At 50.3% G+C, this 18,576-nt stretch overlaps 1 protein-coding gene across 1 annotated transcript in view; it reads right to left on the reverse strand.

Annotated features, from left to right (window-relative positions):
- OTOG (otogelin) overlaps positions 1-18,576 on the reverse strand; it is a 90,872-nt gene that overhangs the window by 62,315 nt on the left and 9,981 nt on the right. The window contains exons 7-19 of the mRNA XM_078432621.2: positions 17,811-17,941; positions 17,437-17,543; positions 16,894-17,003; positions 16,389-16,517; positions 15,389-15,497; positions 15,041-15,087; positions 14,410-14,555; positions 8,032-8,164; positions 6,972-7,149; positions 4,802-4,926; positions 3,341-3,553; positions 1,768-1,960; positions 160-234 (exon numbers count right to left, since the gene is read on the reverse strand). Of these exons, the coding sequence (XP_078288747.2) occupies positions 160-234; positions 1,768-1,960; positions 3,341-3,553; positions 4,802-4,926; positions 6,972-7,149; positions 8,032-8,164; positions 14,410-14,555; positions 15,041-15,087; positions 15,389-15,497; positions 16,389-16,517; positions 16,894-17,003; positions 17,437-17,543; positions 17,811-17,941 (1,696 nt within the window). The remainder of the gene's footprint in view (positions 1-159; positions 235-1,767; positions 1,961-3,340; positions 3,554-4,801; positions 4,927-6,971; positions 7,150-8,031; positions 8,165-14,409; positions 14,556-15,040; positions 15,088-15,388; positions 15,498-16,388; positions 16,518-16,893; positions 17,004-17,436; positions 17,544-17,810; positions 17,942-18,576) is intronic.

An 18,576-nucleotide genomic window follows, 5' to 3' on the forward strand; every position in this document is an offset into this window, starting at 1 on the left:
TGCAGGGTTCAGACAGATATCCCCACTCTGTCCCTGGTCCCCTGTGCAGAGGTGGAGGGTGGGCACTGCTTCGTGGAAAGGTCTGCTAGGCTGTATTTTCTTCAATCAGCAACTTCCATTTAAAGAGAGGACACTAAATCTGCAACCTAGGGAGCTCACCAGTGGCCCAGAGATGGGATGTCACTGTCTCCAGGGGGATAGTCCATTCCTTGAAAGTGACAGGAGCATTGGTTCCTGCAAAACCCAGGAACAGAGAAAAGTGAGCCAACTCAGGAACTGGGGCAGGGACCCCACCCCCACCCCCCAGCAGCCAGGACCATAAAGACACAGAAAAAAGCAATGGCATCTACTGTGACAAGTGACAGATATCCAGGGAGTGGGGAAGTCAGCCTAGCACCAGGGACAGAGGTCAGGGCTGGGTCCCAGCTTCAGGGCCATCCAGTGAGCCGGCACAAGGACAGCCTCACTGGTCTCTGTCCACCCAAAGCCAACCTCCCTTTGGGCTGGGAAAAAAGAGGTGGTAAGAACAGGGCCATGCTTCCTGAGCCCATGCTGTGTCAGGGAGGGACACAGGGCATATATTCCATACTGCTCATTCCCACCCGGCATCTGTTCTGATTGCTCATGGCCTACACCATACTGCTTGTTAAACATTTTGAACAGACTAGGCCCTCCAAATATGTCATCTCATCTATTCCTCCTCACACGGTCCTTTATTCTTTTGGCTCCTCTTTGTAGGTCAGCTGAGGGCCAAGACTGTGTTTCCTCCTCCTCACAACCTCCCAAAACCCCAGTGCAGGCCTTGGAGCAGACCAGTTGGGGGCTGGAAAGGATGTCTGAACTCATCCAACCCCTGTGCTTCTCAGCCACCTTCTCTCTCTCCAATTCCTCCTCCCACGTAAACTTCAGAGGTTCCCTTTTTTGGCAATACTCAACCACAAGTCAGGGGTTGAGGGGGCAGGGCACACATCTGGATCTCAAGGGAGGATCCTGTAGTTTGAAAAGGCTACTGAGTGATTCTAATATACCCCCTATAGGAGCCTCTCTCTAGCCCTTATCCCTCAGTGGAATTTTAGGGGAATTTCTCCCCATTGTGGAAGGGACTAAGTGCCTTTCCAGTCAGCTCTGGGATACTGTGAGATCACCAGCCCTGAACTTCACCTCCAGCCACACTGACATGCCACAGCCAGCCTCAGAGCCATCCCTGTCCCCTTGGCCTGGAGCACTCCTCCCTCAGTTCCCCCCATCTTTGCCCACATGTCACCTCAGCAGAAAGGCCTTCCTTCTGTGCATAACAGTAATCCCTCCCTGACTATTTATAGCTTATTACTACCAGACCCTTTAAGTGTCTATTTATTCATCTGTTTTGGCATGAGAATGTGAGCTCAATGAGGGCAGGATTCTGTTCTGTATTTGGCTGAACTTCCAGGGCTTAGAAATGTCTAGAACATATGAGGAGGCCAATAACTACTTGTGGAAGGAGAGGGGAGATGAAGGGAGAGAGGCTGTCTCTGTGGGAGTGTTGTTCTGTTTTATGGGGAAGCCAGGCTGGAGAGGGCTGAAGAGCCGTAGCCGAGGAAAGAGGCCTGAGAACGGGGTCTGGGAGAGGAAGCCCACCCAGGACCACCCAGCGGTGCATCATGCTCTGCCCTGTGACTGGGGGATTAAGCAGGGACATAAGAGGTGCAGTCAGGCTCCCCAGCCTCAGATGCCCTAGAGACCCTCAGCCTCCTCTCCATCTGACAGAGGTCACACTAGCCCACTCACCTAGGGACGCAGAGATCAGCCTGGGTATCCAGATAGGTGTCCGGTGGGCAGGCACAGCCTTCCACACACTCGTCCCTGCTGAGGTCGCTGCCACCACCAACCCCACAGGCCACAGGGCTGGCCAGGTCCTGGCAGGTTTGCCCACACAGGGCCACACAGGGGCTATACTCCTTGGTGGCCTCACAGGACAGTGCTGTAGTGGGAAATAAAACTGTGTGTTTTGTCTCCCTCATCCCCACAACTGTGTGAGGTGGAGCCATCATCCTGATGAGGAGAACTGAGAACCAGAGAAGATATTTGTTCAAGGTTACACAGCAGGTCAAGGCCAGACTTGGGATTTGAACCCAGGTCTCACTCACGAGTCCCACTTCCTCCCACTACACTACAATGGCAGAGTGGCAGGGGTGGGCCCCACACCCCAAGCTCAGCCTGGACCTTGCCATTGGTGTTTCCTTTCCTCTGCAGGGCATTCTTCTTAGGTAGTGATATTGGGGGAGGATGGAGGTCACGACTCCCTGACACCCCCCTGCCATCGCTCACACATAGACACACGCACAGGCGGGTATTACACACACTTCTGTCCTTCTCACTTCCACACCTATAACACATATGAGCTGTGAAGATCAATTGTGCCCCCTTAAGCAGCCTCTCGAGGCCCTCTGTCCAAAGACTCAGAGCTTCCCTCTCCTCATCTGGCCAGCATCCCACTCCCTTGGGGTCTCCTGCTCCCCGCCAGAGCCAGATTGCCAAGTTCTCACCCCAGCTACACATCAAAGTCTCCATTTAAAAATGCTGATGTCTGCCCCCGTTGCCAGATATGTTGTTTTCATTGATACTCAATGTGGCCCAGATATGTGCATTTTTCAAAAGCTCCTATGGAGAGTCTAATATGCACCATTGGTCCCATCCAATCACCTCTGGAGGAACTTTGACTCAGTGAGGGGCAGGAACTTGCCAGAGACACACAGCAATTACCCGCAGGGCTAGAACAGAACTCATGTCTCCTGACTCCCAGGATGGAGTCTTTTCCATTTATTCAACAAGCATTTGCTAAGAGCTTACTGAGAGTGGGGCCCTGTACTAGGGCTGGGGGCACAGAGACAACTAAGACATGGAGAAGAATGTGGCCCAGGTGTGTGTTGGAGAGGGAAGCAGGGGCCAGCTCACGCCCATCGAGCCACGAGCGCACTGAGGACGATGGGATCCAGTGATCTTGAGAAGGCTCACTCTGGTTGTAATGAGAGGAGGCCATGGGGAGGCTTACTAGGAAGCTTTGACCGGGGTGGTGGCAGCAGAGGTGGCGACAAGTGGGTGAATTTGCATCTCAAATCGACAAGCCTGACAGGACTTGGAGACGGACTGGCACTGGCGGTGAGGGTAACAGAGAAGCAGCCATGTGCCACATGCCCTCGTGTCAGGTTTGGGTGGCCAAGGGGATGGAGAACACGGGAGAAGCAGTTTGTGAGGTGGGGGTGTTAGGCTACAGGGGCAGGAGGGGCAGGTGGACCCTTGAGTCTGGAGCCCAGGCTCTTCCAATGACCCTCACGTGGAGGCACACATGTGGGGCACTCACCACAGGCTGGCAGGTGGGCACGGAAGTCAACAGGGAGCCCGTGGCGCCGGCACAGGTGAGCATAGTGGGCCAGCGTGGCACACAGGCAAGGCTGCCCGCAGCGGCAGGCGTCCTGGCGGCACTGCTCAAAGTAGGGCACGGGGCTCAGGTACACCGAGCAGGGCGCAAACAGCTCCCCGGTGAGCACGCTGCAGGACTGCACCGCATAGGAAGCTGGAGACGGGAGGGACAGGGGCAGGGAGTGGGGGTCTGGTTTGCCTGGTGCCCCAGGCCCCAGCCTCTTCCTGCCTCCCCACAGTCCAGGGGTCTGTTGGCGTGAGAAGGTGGGTGGGAGAGAGTGTGGGTGCACAGTAGGGATGTGAGCAGGGACCCAACCAGCGCATGGCTGGTTGGGAGTGTGTGGGTACGGTTTGGTCAGTCTAGGTGTGAGTCGGTGGCTGGCCAAGGGCATGGGTGTAAATGATTAAAGGAGAGTGAGTGAGGGCACCTGGGTGGCTCAGTCAGTTAAGCTTCCGACTTCGGCTCAGGTCGTGATCTCACAGTTCGTGGGTTCGAGCCCCGCGTCCGGCTCTGTGCTGACAGCTCAGAGCCTGGAGCCTGCTTTGAATTCTGTGTCTCCCCGTCTCTCTGCCCCTCCCCCACTCATGCTCTGTCTCTGTCTCTCAAAAATGAATAAGCGCTAAAAAATTGTTTTAAGAAAATAAAGGAGAGTGAGCATGTGTATGTGTGTTTAGTGCATTCATGCAATACATTCCATCTTGTGTGAGACATGAATCCATATGCTGGGAGGAGACCCGGGAGTGAACAAAACTGACAAAATTCCTGCCCTCGTGGAGCTTACAGTGTGGTTGAAGGAGACCATCACTAAACAATTTATACGGCAAAGCAGAAGGCAAAGACCTCAGAGAGTGAGAAAGCGGGGAAGGAGGTTAGCGATCGAAGGTGGGGTGGGAGGGGCGATTGCAATTTTAAAGCAGGTGGTCAGGAAGGCCTCGGTGGCAAGATGAAGTCTGAACAAAAAGTTGAAAGAGGTGAGGGACTTTAGTGAGGGAAGAGCATTCTAGGTGGAAGGAACGGCAGGTGTAAAGGCCCAGAGCAGAGAGCAGAGCTGGCTGTGCAGAAAGAACAGCAAGGAGGCCCGTGTGGCCGGAGCAGAGTTGGGGGTGCAGGGGGAAGGGCAGAGAGGCTAGGCCCTGGTGGGGCCACTGTGAGGGCTTAGACTTTTGCCTTGAGATGGGAGAGCCAGTACAAATGTGTGTCTACGTGGCAGTGATAGAGCATGAAGTTTCTGTCTGCCTGACCCTTACCAGAAGGGAACCACAGTCCCCTCTCTGCAGCTCCACCTTTTCTTATCACTCCTGCCCAACCCGACCAGCCTCCTCAGGCCCAGAGTTCCCATCTCACCCCTCTCAAACCAGTCCCACCTCACCCCACTCCCCCCTCCTTCTCCCCTCACCTCACCTGCTTGCAGGTGCACATCACAGGGGTCCAGAGGGGAGCCAGAGACGAGCGGTGAGCAGGCGGACAGAGTTTTCCACGAATTGCCAAAGAGTTGTGGGGTGCTCTCAGGCACACCCACTGGGGACCTGCAGTCATGGCATAGCCGCGTTCACACACTTGGCCGCGTGGACCCAGGTGGACATACAGCATACACCCAGATAAGTATCTATCTACTCCTGTATACATACATAGACCAAGCATGAGCACACACACTCTGAGGCGCATATGTACCCACCCAAAGGAGTAACACCCATAGGCCTATATACACCACTTGCACATGCCCTCAACATACACACACAGAGCACAAGTATCTGCCAAACATGTAAACAGACAAGGGGGTCTACACAGTCACATTCAAACACATACAGTTATGGATGTGCGCGCGCGCGCACACACACACACACACACACACACACACACACACACACATCATATCACATAACATCACATTTAACAGGCTCCAAAGAGAATCAAAACTGGCTTGGGGCCGGCCACACGTTACCCTATCTTCACCACCCGCCCCCAGCTCTTCATGTCAGAAAGAGAGAAACAGGGACACCATGAGCCAAACTTTACTGGATTAAGACTTCCTCCTCCCTTTTCCATAAGCAGTTCCCCAAAGCTCCTTTGCACCCCTCACCTTTCTAGGTAGGAAGTAGTCACACAAGAGGTAATAAGGAAGGAAGGAAGGAAGGAAGGAAGGAAGGAAGGAAGGAAGGGAGGGAGGAAGGGGGGAAAAACGTGTCTCCTAGACATCAACAGTCTCCCAGAGTCACCAAACTCGAGGAGATGGTAGACTGGAGACAACATAGCGTGCACGGGGTGGGGCAGGTTCTGTGTGACACTCAGCATGCCCGGACTACTGCTCCAGAGCAGTGAGAGCACCCAAGTTACACCCAGCCACTGTTTTGCCCAGAGTTCACATTCAGGAAGGTGGCAGGCAGCCCACACACTAAATCAGGGTCGTCTGTCCCCCACCACTCCGGCCAGCTGCCCTAACATCAGTCCCACCAGGCAAGACAGCAGAATGCTACATTTTTTAATGTGCATGCATTTAAAAGGTCTCAGTTTTGGGGCACCTGGTTGGCTCAGTTGGTCAAGCATCCAACTTCAGCTCTGGTCATGGTCTTATGGTTCGTGGCTTTGAGCCCTGTAATGGACTCTGGGCTGACAGCTCGGAGCCTGGAGCCTGCTTCAGATTCAGTGTCTCCCTCTCTCTCTGTCCCTCCCCTACTTTCTCTCCCTCTCTCTCTCAAAAATAGATAAACATTAAAAAAAAAAAAATGTAAAGCTCAGTTTCTTTTTATTCTTGTTTTTCTGAATGAATCTGAGTTCTCATTTCTGGCTGAAGATAGCGTCTCCTGTTTACTTCTGCATCACCTAATGCATGTCACTTGAAAAATTGGCCAGAACCTCTAGCCTTCAAGATCAACCCCTTATTCTCCTTTCAGGAAAGTCTGACTCTTGTCCCATCCCAAGTTTCTAAACTGTATCCATGCTCAGATAGTCTTTCTGTCAACCTAGGAAACAGCCTTCCCCTGAACATGGGAGGCACACACCGTGCAACCCTTAAGAACCAAGCAGGAAAGACATGTGGCTTAGACTGACCTGGGATAGAAAGCAGGAGTTTTGGAATCATTGGTTCACAGGGGGCTTATGCTCATCTAAAGGTGCTCACAGTCAATTAAAACAAGGAAAACCATGAACCAAATCAAACGCAGCCTGAGGTCCAACAATTTTAAGACCTCATTATAAAACAGTATTTCTCAAGGTATGGGCCACAGATCTCAAGGTATGGTCTGCAGATCTCTTATACTAGAATCGCAGTGGTTACTTATTAAAAGTAGAATTCTTGGGTCCCAACCCAAATCAGATACTCCAGAAGTAGAACCCAGGAATCAGCATTTTAACAAGCTCTCCAGGTGAGTCTTTTGCACAGAGAAGACTGTGGGCCACAGCCTGAAAGAAATACGCTTAAATTTAAATGCCGAAGAATAAATGATCAATGGTGCATGCGTGGCACAGTGAGAGACCCAGGGAGTTTGCGAAAGATGTTTTCAGGCAGTGCCTCCGGATACCCGGCCTTCCGGGGCCCCACCCTCTCCTTCTGCTTCCGGGCATGGGCACGTACAGGAAGTCGTCCTGCGTGTTGCCGTTGAAGGTGCCACAGAGGCCCACGGTGTCTTCCACCCATCGCTGGTCCACCTGCAGGTAGAGCCGCAGTCCTTGGCGGTCGTAGAGCACCCGCACGCCCACGTTGGTCCTCACCCGCAGGAACATGGAAGACAGCCTCCGGATCTCAAAGGCGTCTGGGCACAGAACCAGAAAAGGGATGTGGGAAGTTCTGCCAACATGCACCCACCCACCGCCACCACCTGCATGGTCCTCACTGACCTCGATACCCAGCACAGTGTTCACACCCAGTGAAGCCCTGCTAAGGAGTTAGTTTGGGAAGCCTTGAGGAAATCTTGTTCAGTGATGAAACAGAACCCAAAGACAACTGACCACGGCAACCTAAGAATTTTTTTTTTTTTTTTTTTTTTTTTTTTTTTTTTTTTAGCACCAAGTGCCAGTTAAAGCCTTGCCTGCAGAGGAAACTGATATATTTCCTTCTGTAGCAAAGGAGAATTCTGTTAACTACCCATTTTTTTCACAATGGCCACCAGGAAGCTCACAATATGATTTTAGATCCAATTGTAGTGAAGTTTTCACCTCTTGTGGCATGCATTTCTTTGGCCTCTTTACACCTCTCCCCCTGCATCCCTACTCAATCTTGAACCCCTACTTTTTTTCTTATTCATTTTCTCTGGTGCTATTTTATTTCTTAATAGTTTTTGCATTTTTGTTAGATGTGCTTCCTATGAGCTACCACTGATCCCTCGTGGAGTCAGATAGGATAATAAGTAATTAAAAAATAAAACAGGGATAGAGAACAGCCTCATTCATATCCTTATGTTAGGGGAAGGCATCATACTGCTGAGATGCCTAGTGTCATGTTGGGATGGGGACAAAGACCATCTTACAAGTCCAGAGTCCATGTTCCTGGGACCAAGGTGCCCTCTGGCCCGATTCACCCAATACTAAAATGTGAGCTCTTGCCCATGTGGCAGTGCCTTTGGCCAGAGACAGTGCTTGGAAGAAGAGGCCTGGGCAGCCAGCTCCCAGTTACTTCTTGTCCATGAAAGCCATACCATCCGTGTAGGGTGGGGTGACCTTGTACTGGTCAAACAGAAGGACATCCCCCGCTTGGGTCAGGGTCACCTGCCTCCGAGGGTCCTGATGCAGAATCACTGACACTGACTGGACACAGACTCCGTCCTGGTTCTGGAGAAAGAGGAAGGCAAATAGGGCAGAGTTAGTCTGTCGGTCCTGCTGGTCCCAAAAGAGGCCCCAAGATTGGGTATTCTAGTGCAGTTTGAGGTCAGAGACAGGCTGAGATGGAACCCCCAAAGGACATTAGGAGTCCTCTAACCAAATGCTCTCATCTGGGAATGGGAAGGCAGAGGCTAAGATTGGAGAAGGTTGGCAGAGCTGGGATAATGCAAATAAAAAGATAGTCAAGTCTTAGGCTATCTATGACAGAGAGCAGAGATAGACACCCCCTGGATGGCCCAGAGTCTAGCCTCAGAAACACTGGCCTCCCCACTCAACTACAATACAGGACTTTAATTTCATCCTTTTACAGGTGTTTATATAGCTCTTTCCATGTGTCACATCCTGCAGAGTATCAAGCTCTACTCATAGGCAGGCAGGAAATGAGCTAATAATATCTGGGCCTCAGGTTCTCATCTCTGAAATGGGTGGTACACATTGGGCCCATTCATACCTCCTTCCACAAGAAGACATCCATACAACCATACAGTGATGAACATGACAGATATAGTCCCGGGCCTCATGGAGAGTACATATTTGTGTGGGACGCAGACACTAAACAAGTAATTACAAAGTTGGTTTTTAAATTACTGCTGAGATCAGTGCTACAAAGAGGTGTAGGGTGCTAGGAAAGCATATAGTGAAGGAACAAGATTTAGTCTGCAGAGGCAGGAAAGGTCATCCTTAGGGAAAGATAATGATGATGTAAAAATCATAACAAAACTCTTAGTAATACTATAATTTATTATAATAACAGCTAACTTTATTTTATTTAAAGACATTTTTTAATGTTTATTTACTTTTGAGACAGAGAGAGACAGACAGACCTTGAGTGGCGGATGGGTAGACAGAGAGGGAGACACAGAATCCAAAGCAGGCTCCAGGCCCCATGCTGTCAGCACAGAGCCTGAACTGGGGGCTAAAACTCACGAACTGCAAGATCATGACCTGAGCCAAAGTTGGACGCTTAATTGACTGAGCCACCCAGGCGACCCTAATAGCTAACTTTAGAGTTACTATGTTCAGGTTACTATTCTCATCTTTTTTACATGTATTTACTCACTTAATTCTCATAGCAGTCTTACATAGTAAGTACCACTAACAACCTCACTTTGCAGATCAGAAGACTGAGGCACAGGAAAATGTGACAGTTGAGCTGAGATCTGAAGGGTACAGAGAAGGTAGCTGGGCAAAGAGAGAAGGCAGGAAGGGGGATACCAGGGATAGTGAACAGGCTATACAAAATTCCCTGACACAAGAAGTACATAAAAGTACATTAAAAAAGTACATCCAAGTACATCAAAGAAGACCAGAGGGCCAGAGCCCACTGAGAAAAGTGGTTTAAGGTAAATTCTTCAAGAGGTAGGTAGAGGCCAGCTTAGGCAGAGCTTTGTAATATTTTAGGACTTTATCCTAAATCCAAAGACAGCCAAAGAAAGTATAACCTGAAAGTGATATAATCAAACAGCGAAATGAGGAAAGAACTAGAGCTTGAAACTTTTCAGGAAGGCATTATGCAACAAGCTACAACCTTTCTTCCAAGCTCCTTCCCAAGGAGACATAAAATCCCTGAAACAGCTCAAAACCATTGTGTCTAAAACATCACCTTCTTTGTCAAGCCCACTCATCCTCTGGTCCCCTCTGGACATGTCATTGGTGCAGGAAGAAAGTCTGCACCCTTTAGTCAAAGTCTCAGGCTCAAGTCTTGATGTCACTGAAAGCTGAGACCTTAAAGACCTCATTTAAGTTACCTAAACCTCAGTTCTCTCCTTGTGAAATAGAGATAGAACAAAACTTGGTTGGTCCTGCCTGGTTTGATAGTGAGAAAAAAAGTGTTCATGGAGGGGTGCCTGGGTGGCTCTGTCAGTTGGGCATCTGACTCTTGGTTTTGGCTCTGGTCATCATCCCAGGGTCATGGGATCAAGTCCCACACCAGGCTCTGCACTGAGTATGGAGCCTGCTTGAGGTTCTCTTTCTCTCTCTCTCTCTCTCTCTCTCTTTCTGTCTGCCTCTCTCCCCTACACATACACACACATACACACTCTAAAATTTAAAAAATTAAATTTTTAGGAAAGGAAATGTGCATGGAATACTTTGGAGGTTGCATTTGTCAAAGCCCAGAGAACTTTACAGCATAAAGAGTGAACCCTAATGTAAACAATTAAAAAAATCATGGAGGAAGTCAGAGGATCCCAGGATGGAATGCAGACTGTGACAAAAGAATCTAACTGTACAGCTATACAAAACTACCTCACTGACGGGGGTGCAGGGAAAGGTGTTGACCTAAGAAGCCTTGGAAATAAGCGGAGTTTGTAAGACTAAAAGCAAAAGAAACTATGCATAAGCACTGTACTCTAGTTGATAAAGTTCTTTCCCATGGAGGTATAGATTAATAATTCTGGTACTTCTATACATGTAAACTGGAATTGAACAATTAGATAAATAGATGGAGGACAATGGAAACCATATTTCTCACTGTTGGAGTGGGTGTTTATAAGCAAGGGGTGGGATAAGCAAGGGGAGACTAGAATGACCCATGTGGCAATGGATTAGAGTTGGAACATCAATATGAGCTCCTTCTTAGCATATAGATATAGAGGGCTACTGATAGATTATCTATAGTTACGTGTATATATATTGGTTATACAAGGATATTCATAGGTTATACATATTATTTCCTTTTTCTATCAGCTGAGAGGATCTAAAAGAAATGATACCCCAGTAGCAATGAGCACACCCAGTACCCCAGATCTTGGTGTCTAATACGATTCTCCAAAAGGAGCCCAGAGCATCTGATAATACTTTTTCAGGAATGGCTGATTCTAGGAATGTAACAGGAAATATGCAAGATGAGCCTGGTGTATCTTATAGGACTATAAAGTAAGGCAGTAGGCAGCACACACACACACACACACACACACACACACACGCGCACACACACACATACACACAATGATGGGGGTATACCAAAGGGACCCAAGAGCCAACTGAAAGACTACCCAATGGTTCAAGCTGGAAAAATTTGAGTAACAAAATAAAAAAGGAAGTATTGGTTCTTATCCAAAGTATAAAATAAATATCCTGGGTCCATGCTGACATAAATAAATGATTGACAAAAAAAAATATGTCAAAGGAAAAAAGACAAATTTCCTATGCAGAAAAATTCCAACTAATGTATGTAGATTCTCTACCTTCAAGGAGAGGGAGCATAACTCCTTACTCTTTAACTGTGGGCTGACTTCTTTCAAAGAGAACAATATGGTAAGGGGGAAAAGAGGAGTAGCATTACAGAGGAGGATGTGACAAACACTGCCTCAGCCAAATGACCAAGGTCAACCTCAATAGTGATAAACCATGTTGGTACATGTATCCTTGATAAGATGTGATGAAAATAGCAATTTACCTCTTATCTTCCTCCCCTAAATCCCTAACACCATTCTAACCATGAGAAAAGCATACAAATCCCAACAGAGGGGCATTCTACAAAATATCTGACCAGTACTCCTCAAAACTTTCAAGGTCACCATAAATAAGGTCTTAGTAAACTGTAACAGCAAGGAAAAGCCCAGGAGACACAATGACTAAATGTAATGTAGTATGTTGGAACAGAAAAAAAATAACAGGTTTAAAAATAAATAAGAAATATGAGTAAGGTGCAGACTTTAGTTAATGATAATGTACATAACGAACATTGGTTCAGTATTTGTAACAAATGTACCATACTAATGTATGAGGTTAATAACAGGAGAAATTGGGTGTGAGATATATGGGAACTCTGTGTACTACCTTTGCATTTTTCTGTAAAATCTAAAGCTGCTCTAAAAAAATAAGGTCTACTTTAAAAATACTTCAAAGGCTATAAACACTACCCTGATTTGGGGGTGGGTGTATAAGGAAGCTGTGACAGGCTTTCTGGACTTCCAGCCTTGGGTCTGGCTCAGCTCCCCCTCTTGCTGGCTGGGGGTCGTCAAGACTGCCCCAAGCCTCTGTTAGGCCTGTCTTATCAGATTTCAAATGGGGAGAATCATAGTGACCACTACGTGGGGGTATTTTGAGCCTTAAACTAGATGTCAAATGCAAAACTGATTAGTCAAAGTTCAAAGTACTGTGCAAATACTTTCTCATCATCATCCTCTCTGTTAACATTCTCACCCTACCCACTTCTGTTCACCCGGGGTTGAAGTCATGTCTTCACCTTTGACTCTTCCTGCTTCTCTCCCACACACCTGGCACTTTACCAGCCAGTCAGCCAGTTGCCATAGTCCTTCTGCATCTGCCTTAATGTATTTTAGAACATTCCACCCTGTTGCTTTTTCTCATATGATCGAATCCTCCTGGATTGCCCTTCCTCCCCATCCTCACACATACATATCTTATTTCTATTTATCTTTTTTGGCCCAATTTTTAGGTCATTCAGCTCAAATGCCACCTCTACCATGAGGCTTTCTTCTGACCTGTAGGAATATTTCTTGCTCCACAGACAGCCCCTCTGATGGCACTGCTCTTGTATCTCACAGAGAAGAAACTGACCTGAGGATGTGATTGACTCCCTGATCAGGCTGCGAGCTTCTGGTGGCTAGGACCAGGGGCTGACTCATCTGTGTAACCCTCACTGTGCCCAGCACAGAGCTGGCACAAGGCTGGCCCTCTACTGGTTCATCAGTGTGGATGAAGTCACAAGGAAGAGACCTGGCTCGTGGTAAAAGGAATGTGCTATCAAGAGGCACTGTTCGGGGGTGCCTGGTGGCTCAGTGGGTCAAACGTCCAACTTCGACTCAGGTCATGATCTCATGGTTCGTGAGTTTGAGCCCCACATTGGGCTCTGTGCTGACAGCTCAGAGCCTGGAGCTTGCTTCGGATTCTGAGTCTCCCTCTCTCTCTGCCCCTTGCCCATTCACACACACACTCTCTCTCTCAAAAGTAAATAAGCATTAAATAAACAAAAGAGGCACTGTTCAGCAGTGAAGCAAGTTACCTCAGGCTGACACTGGCCAACCACCATCCAGAACATGGTGGAGAAGGAGCTGGTAAGGGATCCCCAAGGTCCCATAGCCCTCAGGTACTCAAAGACTCTAGAACTTTGTAAATGGGGAGGAGTCCCACTGGGCTATGTCGGTTTGCTTTGCTTTTTCTATTGCCACTCTCAAGATGTGATGGGAGTGACCCAGCTTTTGAGGACAAATATTCATTCTTCCGATTCAGAGAGCAGCCAAGGGCAGATCCAGGCCATTCTCTGGCAGATAGAGGGGAGGGGATCACTCAGGCTTCAAGAGGAAGAAAGCCCAGCCCTCTACCTCATCCTCAGCTCAGCCTGGGTCCCCAGGGCCACGGAGGGACACCTGTAGGTGATGTCTGCTCACCCACCTGACGTCACTGGGTGTGGAAAAGGCAGGCAGGGAGCTGGGCTTTGGGGGCAGCTGCCCTGGCTATGGGTGTGAACCCTTTGTCCTATTGTGCAGGAAGGAGCTTGAGTGGAGTCCCAACCAGGGCTTGTGGGGTCAGCTCAGGGAAAATGCAGTCCCTGAGAAACAAACAGACTTATAACTACCCCAGACCTGCAAGCTGGCCATTTTCTCAGTTATGTGCACAAGTGGCCGACACAGCTCAGGGATCACCTCCTCTAGGAAGTCTCTCCTGATCTACCCCTTCTCCCACCTGGCATCCAGGTAAAACAAGAACCAGGAGAAGCTCCTACATGGAGACCTACCCTGTAATGTCCATGTTATTACAGCTCCTATAACATAGTGGATTAGGCGGTGAGTTATCTGCGCGACCCACCAATCTGCGAGGCCCAGGAAGACAGAGCCAGATCTAATTCATCCCAGTCTCCGAGACCCAACATAGCTTCTGGCACAAAAATTAGTTCAGTATTTGCTGAATTAATAAATGAACAAATGAGTGAATACAGAGATGTTGAAGGCATAATCCAAGGAAGCAGAGAAGATTTAGTTGAATTAGACCCATTTTAGAGATTTTTTTAAAACACTGAGGCCCAGGAAAGGGAAATGGCTCTCAGCTATCAGATGTTCTAGAGACAGAACCTAGTCTCTTGCCCCCTGGCTCTGCCCAGAAAGAACAGACACCAGGGTGAGTGGGTTGTGGAAAACCTGGGGCCCTGCCCTAAATCCTTCAGCCTCTCTAGGGGGCAGAGAGCAGGGGTGGCTGGCTGGATTGGGCCTGAGGTCCCCAGCCCTTACCAGGCCACAGGGGGCATTCTGCAATGTCACTGTGAAGGTGCCTGAGGAGCGGCTTTTGGCCAGGATGTACTGACACGTGGCAGGGAACGTGTACCGGCGGCCGTCAAAGGTGGTGAAATGGATGTCGCCAGTCACTGAACACTCGGCTGAGGGGCAAAGAAAGGTGGTTGACACATGGGAGCTGCCCCACGGGGACTGCCTCTGCCCTGCAGGCTCTGAGCATGAGGAAGAGACAGCACTCTGTCCTTAGGAATCAGGGCAGTGTTTGGAGCCCTGGCCTTCCTTTTGACACTCAGGCCACTGGGGAGATGCAGGCCTGTCCCCAGCAGCCCACCTGAAGGTAGATGCAGTCCTGCCCTGGGCATCTCCCTCTGACAGGAGACCAGGCCCTGAGCTTGGAGACCAGTCTCCATCCAAGCCCCCCACGCTCAGGAAGGTCCTTAGATAGACCCCCCAAAACCCTCCCTGACAGGAGGCAGAACAATCCCTTAAGCAGGCAAAGCAGCTCTGAGGAAACAAAGTGGGGCAAGCTGAACCAATGGAACTGAAGGCCTGGCCCCCAGATCCTCCCTGCCCAAAAAGCTGAGAGACCAGAGGAAGGGGGTAGAGTCCAAGGTGGGGTCAGGCATACCTGGGCAGACAGATGTGCTGCACACCCACTTGCCCGCAGTGCATGTGCTGAAACACAGAGATCAAGGAGGCAAGTCTCACCTCTCCAGGCCTGGGATAGATGCTGGAGGATAGCAGGGTCCACAGAGCTCCTGTCCCCAGCCCTCGGTCTTCCCGTCTCTAAAATGGGTGGTAGAGATTCCCCCATCTCCACGGGTTGGATTAAATGAGATCGCCTGGGACTCAGAGATGCTGAGTGAGTGCCCCCATATTGCCAGGGGTCCCAGACCCCAGATGGATAGCCCTGGTGGAAAACCCTGGAAGTCACCACTGCCCACCCCCACCCCCACCCCTGGCTGTGGACACAGACCAGGCATTGCAGTCTTCTTTCACCACAGAGCCAGTTGGGTACAGGGTCCCATGGAACTCACAGGGACATTCAGCTGGTGCCACGCAGTCCCCATCCTCAAAGATCAGCCCTAGGGTCACAGGAAAGGCCCACTTAACTCACCTCCACTCCTGTTCGTAGACCATTCATGGCTGTCCAGGGCCTATGACAAAGATCCCTTTATCCAAGTTTTCACCACTGAACCCACTTTCAAGCTTTCTCCTGCATAAATCCTTGGCTCAGGCCAGATCTGAATCTCCTCTGGGCAAATAATCTCACCTCCAGACCTCTTCAAAGAACCACCTCCCCAAGCAACCTGCATGGTGACTAGCTTCTCTTCTCCACCTCCCAAAAGCCTGTCACTGCATCTAGAACCAGTTTAGATGCCATCTCCTCCAGGAAGCCTGACAATCTCTCCCTGACAATCTCTCCCCCAACTGAATTCCTGTCTCTTCTTGTCTGAACCCCTGAGCTGATCCTCATTACATTTTGCCTTAGACTGGAGTCGTAGGTATACGTGGCTTATCACTGCAACCAGATTCTGACCCCTAAAGTCAATGACTGTATCTCTACATTTTTTTATCCCAACAACCCCTGCCTAGCCGAATGGGCTACACGCTACAGATGTGTGGCAAATGTATACCCCCTCAAAACCAGTGCATTTATATCCCATACAAAACAGCATGTGAACGAATGTTTAAACAAATACATAGGTGATAAATGAACAAATGAATGAATGAATGGCTTGTTCTCATCTATACACAGTCCCGATGAAATTAAATACCCTGATGAACTTCTCAAGAGCCACAGTTCCACCCCCATCCTCAGCCCCCTTAAGCCAGTCATTCGTTTATTCACTTATTAGTTGTGTGCTCCTTGCTTCACTCATCCCACAAACAGGCATCCTCTGAGCCCCTGCTTTGGGCTCGTGCGTGCCAGCCCAGGAAGATGCTGCCAGGCACCCGCTCCACCCTTGGCATACCATCGGGGCAGTAACAGCCGTCCACACAGGCGATCTCGCTGTCCACACAGGATGCCTGGGACTGGCAGGAGGCAGGGCAGCAGGCGATGCATTCGTTGTAGGTAAAGGCCTTCTCCTTGCAGTGCACGGCTTGGGAGGAAGGGAGCAGTCCATCCAGTCCCATCGGCTCTGCCAGGACACACCCACCCCCTACTCCAGGCCTTGGGGGAGAGGGAGGGAGGACTGTGATTTTCCTGTTCCCCTAGTCCCCCTGGGTAACCAGAAAGTTGTCAAGAGCCTGGGAGGCTCTGAGAACCACCCTCATCTCACTCTGTGGCCCTGGGTCAGTCCCTCCACTCTGAGCCTGTTTTCTCATCTGCCACATGGGGCCTCACGGCTTCCAGCTCTGACAACTGTGGTTCTAAGCAGGACAGGACGTTGAGCTGAGGCCTGATGAGGCCACCCACAGCCTCAGGGCAGAGATTGTCTGAACCTCTCCCTGCCCCCACCACCAGGATACACCTACCACATTGCCGGAGCTGGGTCCTCCAATCCTGCAGGGGCCGCCCCGCCTGGGCACACGCTCGGGCATACTCTGCCAGCGCCCGGCACCAGGTGGCTTCATCGCCCACTGCTCTGTGCAGGGAAACCGAGGGTCACACCGGAGCCCAATCTCTCACCAGCCCTCCAGAACCCTGTAAAGACTGCCAGGGCTCAGGGCACGCACCCCTCCTTGTCCCACAGCTAGGAAAGGGAGACTGGGAAGGTATCTAGGTATACAGATGGAGGCAGGACACCCGGGTTCTAGTCCCAATATTGGCATTGACTTGTTTGACCCTGAAGGTGTCAGTCCCCATTTCTGGGCTTCAGAGAATAGGGAAACTCTTCTGCCCCACCTATGCAGATAAGAATTTCTGAGGTTTTGGAAGTGCATCTGTCGAGGCCTGGGATTATCAGGCTCAGTGGCCCACATGCTGAGACCACCCGCCCCCCCCCCCCCCCGCCCCTCAGTACTGGGACAGGTCTCCCCACAGCCCAATACCAGCTCCAGTCCTGGTTGCCTACTCACTGGCAGAGGTCACTGGTACAGCTGGCTGTGAAGGGAAGAGGGCTGACGTAGGCATGGCAGGCATCAAAGGGGGGCCGCAGCAGCGCCTCGCACCGGTCGTACACACCCTGGGGAAAGAGCCAGGGGCCAGAGCTGGGAGCTGGCAAGGCCACTCACAGCCCTCTGACTTCACCCACCCCTACACAGAACCCCAATTTGAGACCAAGGGAGAGAAAGAGGATGATGGAGGGAAAAGGGATGGGGCCATAGGCACAAACAACCCTGGGCTCCTGCAGCCAGTGACTTTCTAAGAGGGAGACAAGAAACCTAAGCCAGACACTAGGATGAGGGGTAAGGGGAGGGTGGGGAGTAGGTATTCTCCCCAGGGTCCAGACCTGCATGGTTCCCGGGCTCTGCTGCAGACACGGTGGGCGAGGCAGGGAGGCAGTTGTAGGCCTTGGAGGCTGGTTGGGGGCTTGTTCCTGCCAGCTGTGCACAAACTCAGCCACATCGTCGGTCAGCTTCCCTGGAAGGGAGAACTAGCATGATCACAGGTGGGTGTGACGGGGGAGGAGGGGAGGGGCCGCACAGGGCTCTAGGGAGGGCAGGTGGAGCCGAAGAGATACCAAAAGCGGACAAGGAGTTGAAGAACCCAGCCTCTTGGCTCCCATCCCAGTTTGCATTTCCCAACAGAGCCACTCTCCTGAGAAAGCTGGTGGTGATAGTCAAGAATACTCAAGAACCTTTAGTAGCTCCCTACTCTCCAAACTCAGGGGAGGCAACTAGTATGTGAGCCTGGACAAGCTCTCTCCAAGCCTCAGTTTTGCCCTATGTGAAATGGGCAAATAATCCCCCACCATGGTATTATTGCCAGGACTGTATGAGATGATGCGTGTTAAGTGTTCAGTATGTTGTGGGTGCTCAAAGGTGTCACTTCCCTTCTTGGGAAGGCCAGAGTCACCATGATTTGGCCCTGCATGCTTCACTTTTACTTCTTACCACTCCTCTATAGGTATCTTCAGCTCCCACGGGGCCCTTTCTTTTCCAGGCTCTCTCTGGCCTTCTGCTCCTGCCCCCACCCTACACTCACAGTGTGTGCTTAATACCCTACCTAGCAAAGTGCCCTTTAGATCCTTACACAACTCTAGTAGGAGTGGTCTT

This window comes from Panthera onca, chromosome D1 (assembly GCF_046562875.1).
Source record: "Panthera onca isolate mPanOnc1 chromosome D1, mPanOnc1 haplotype 2, whole genome shotgun sequence".
In the NCBI taxonomy this organism is placed as follows: Eukaryota; Metazoa; Chordata; class Mammalia; order Carnivora; family Felidae; genus Panthera; species Panthera onca.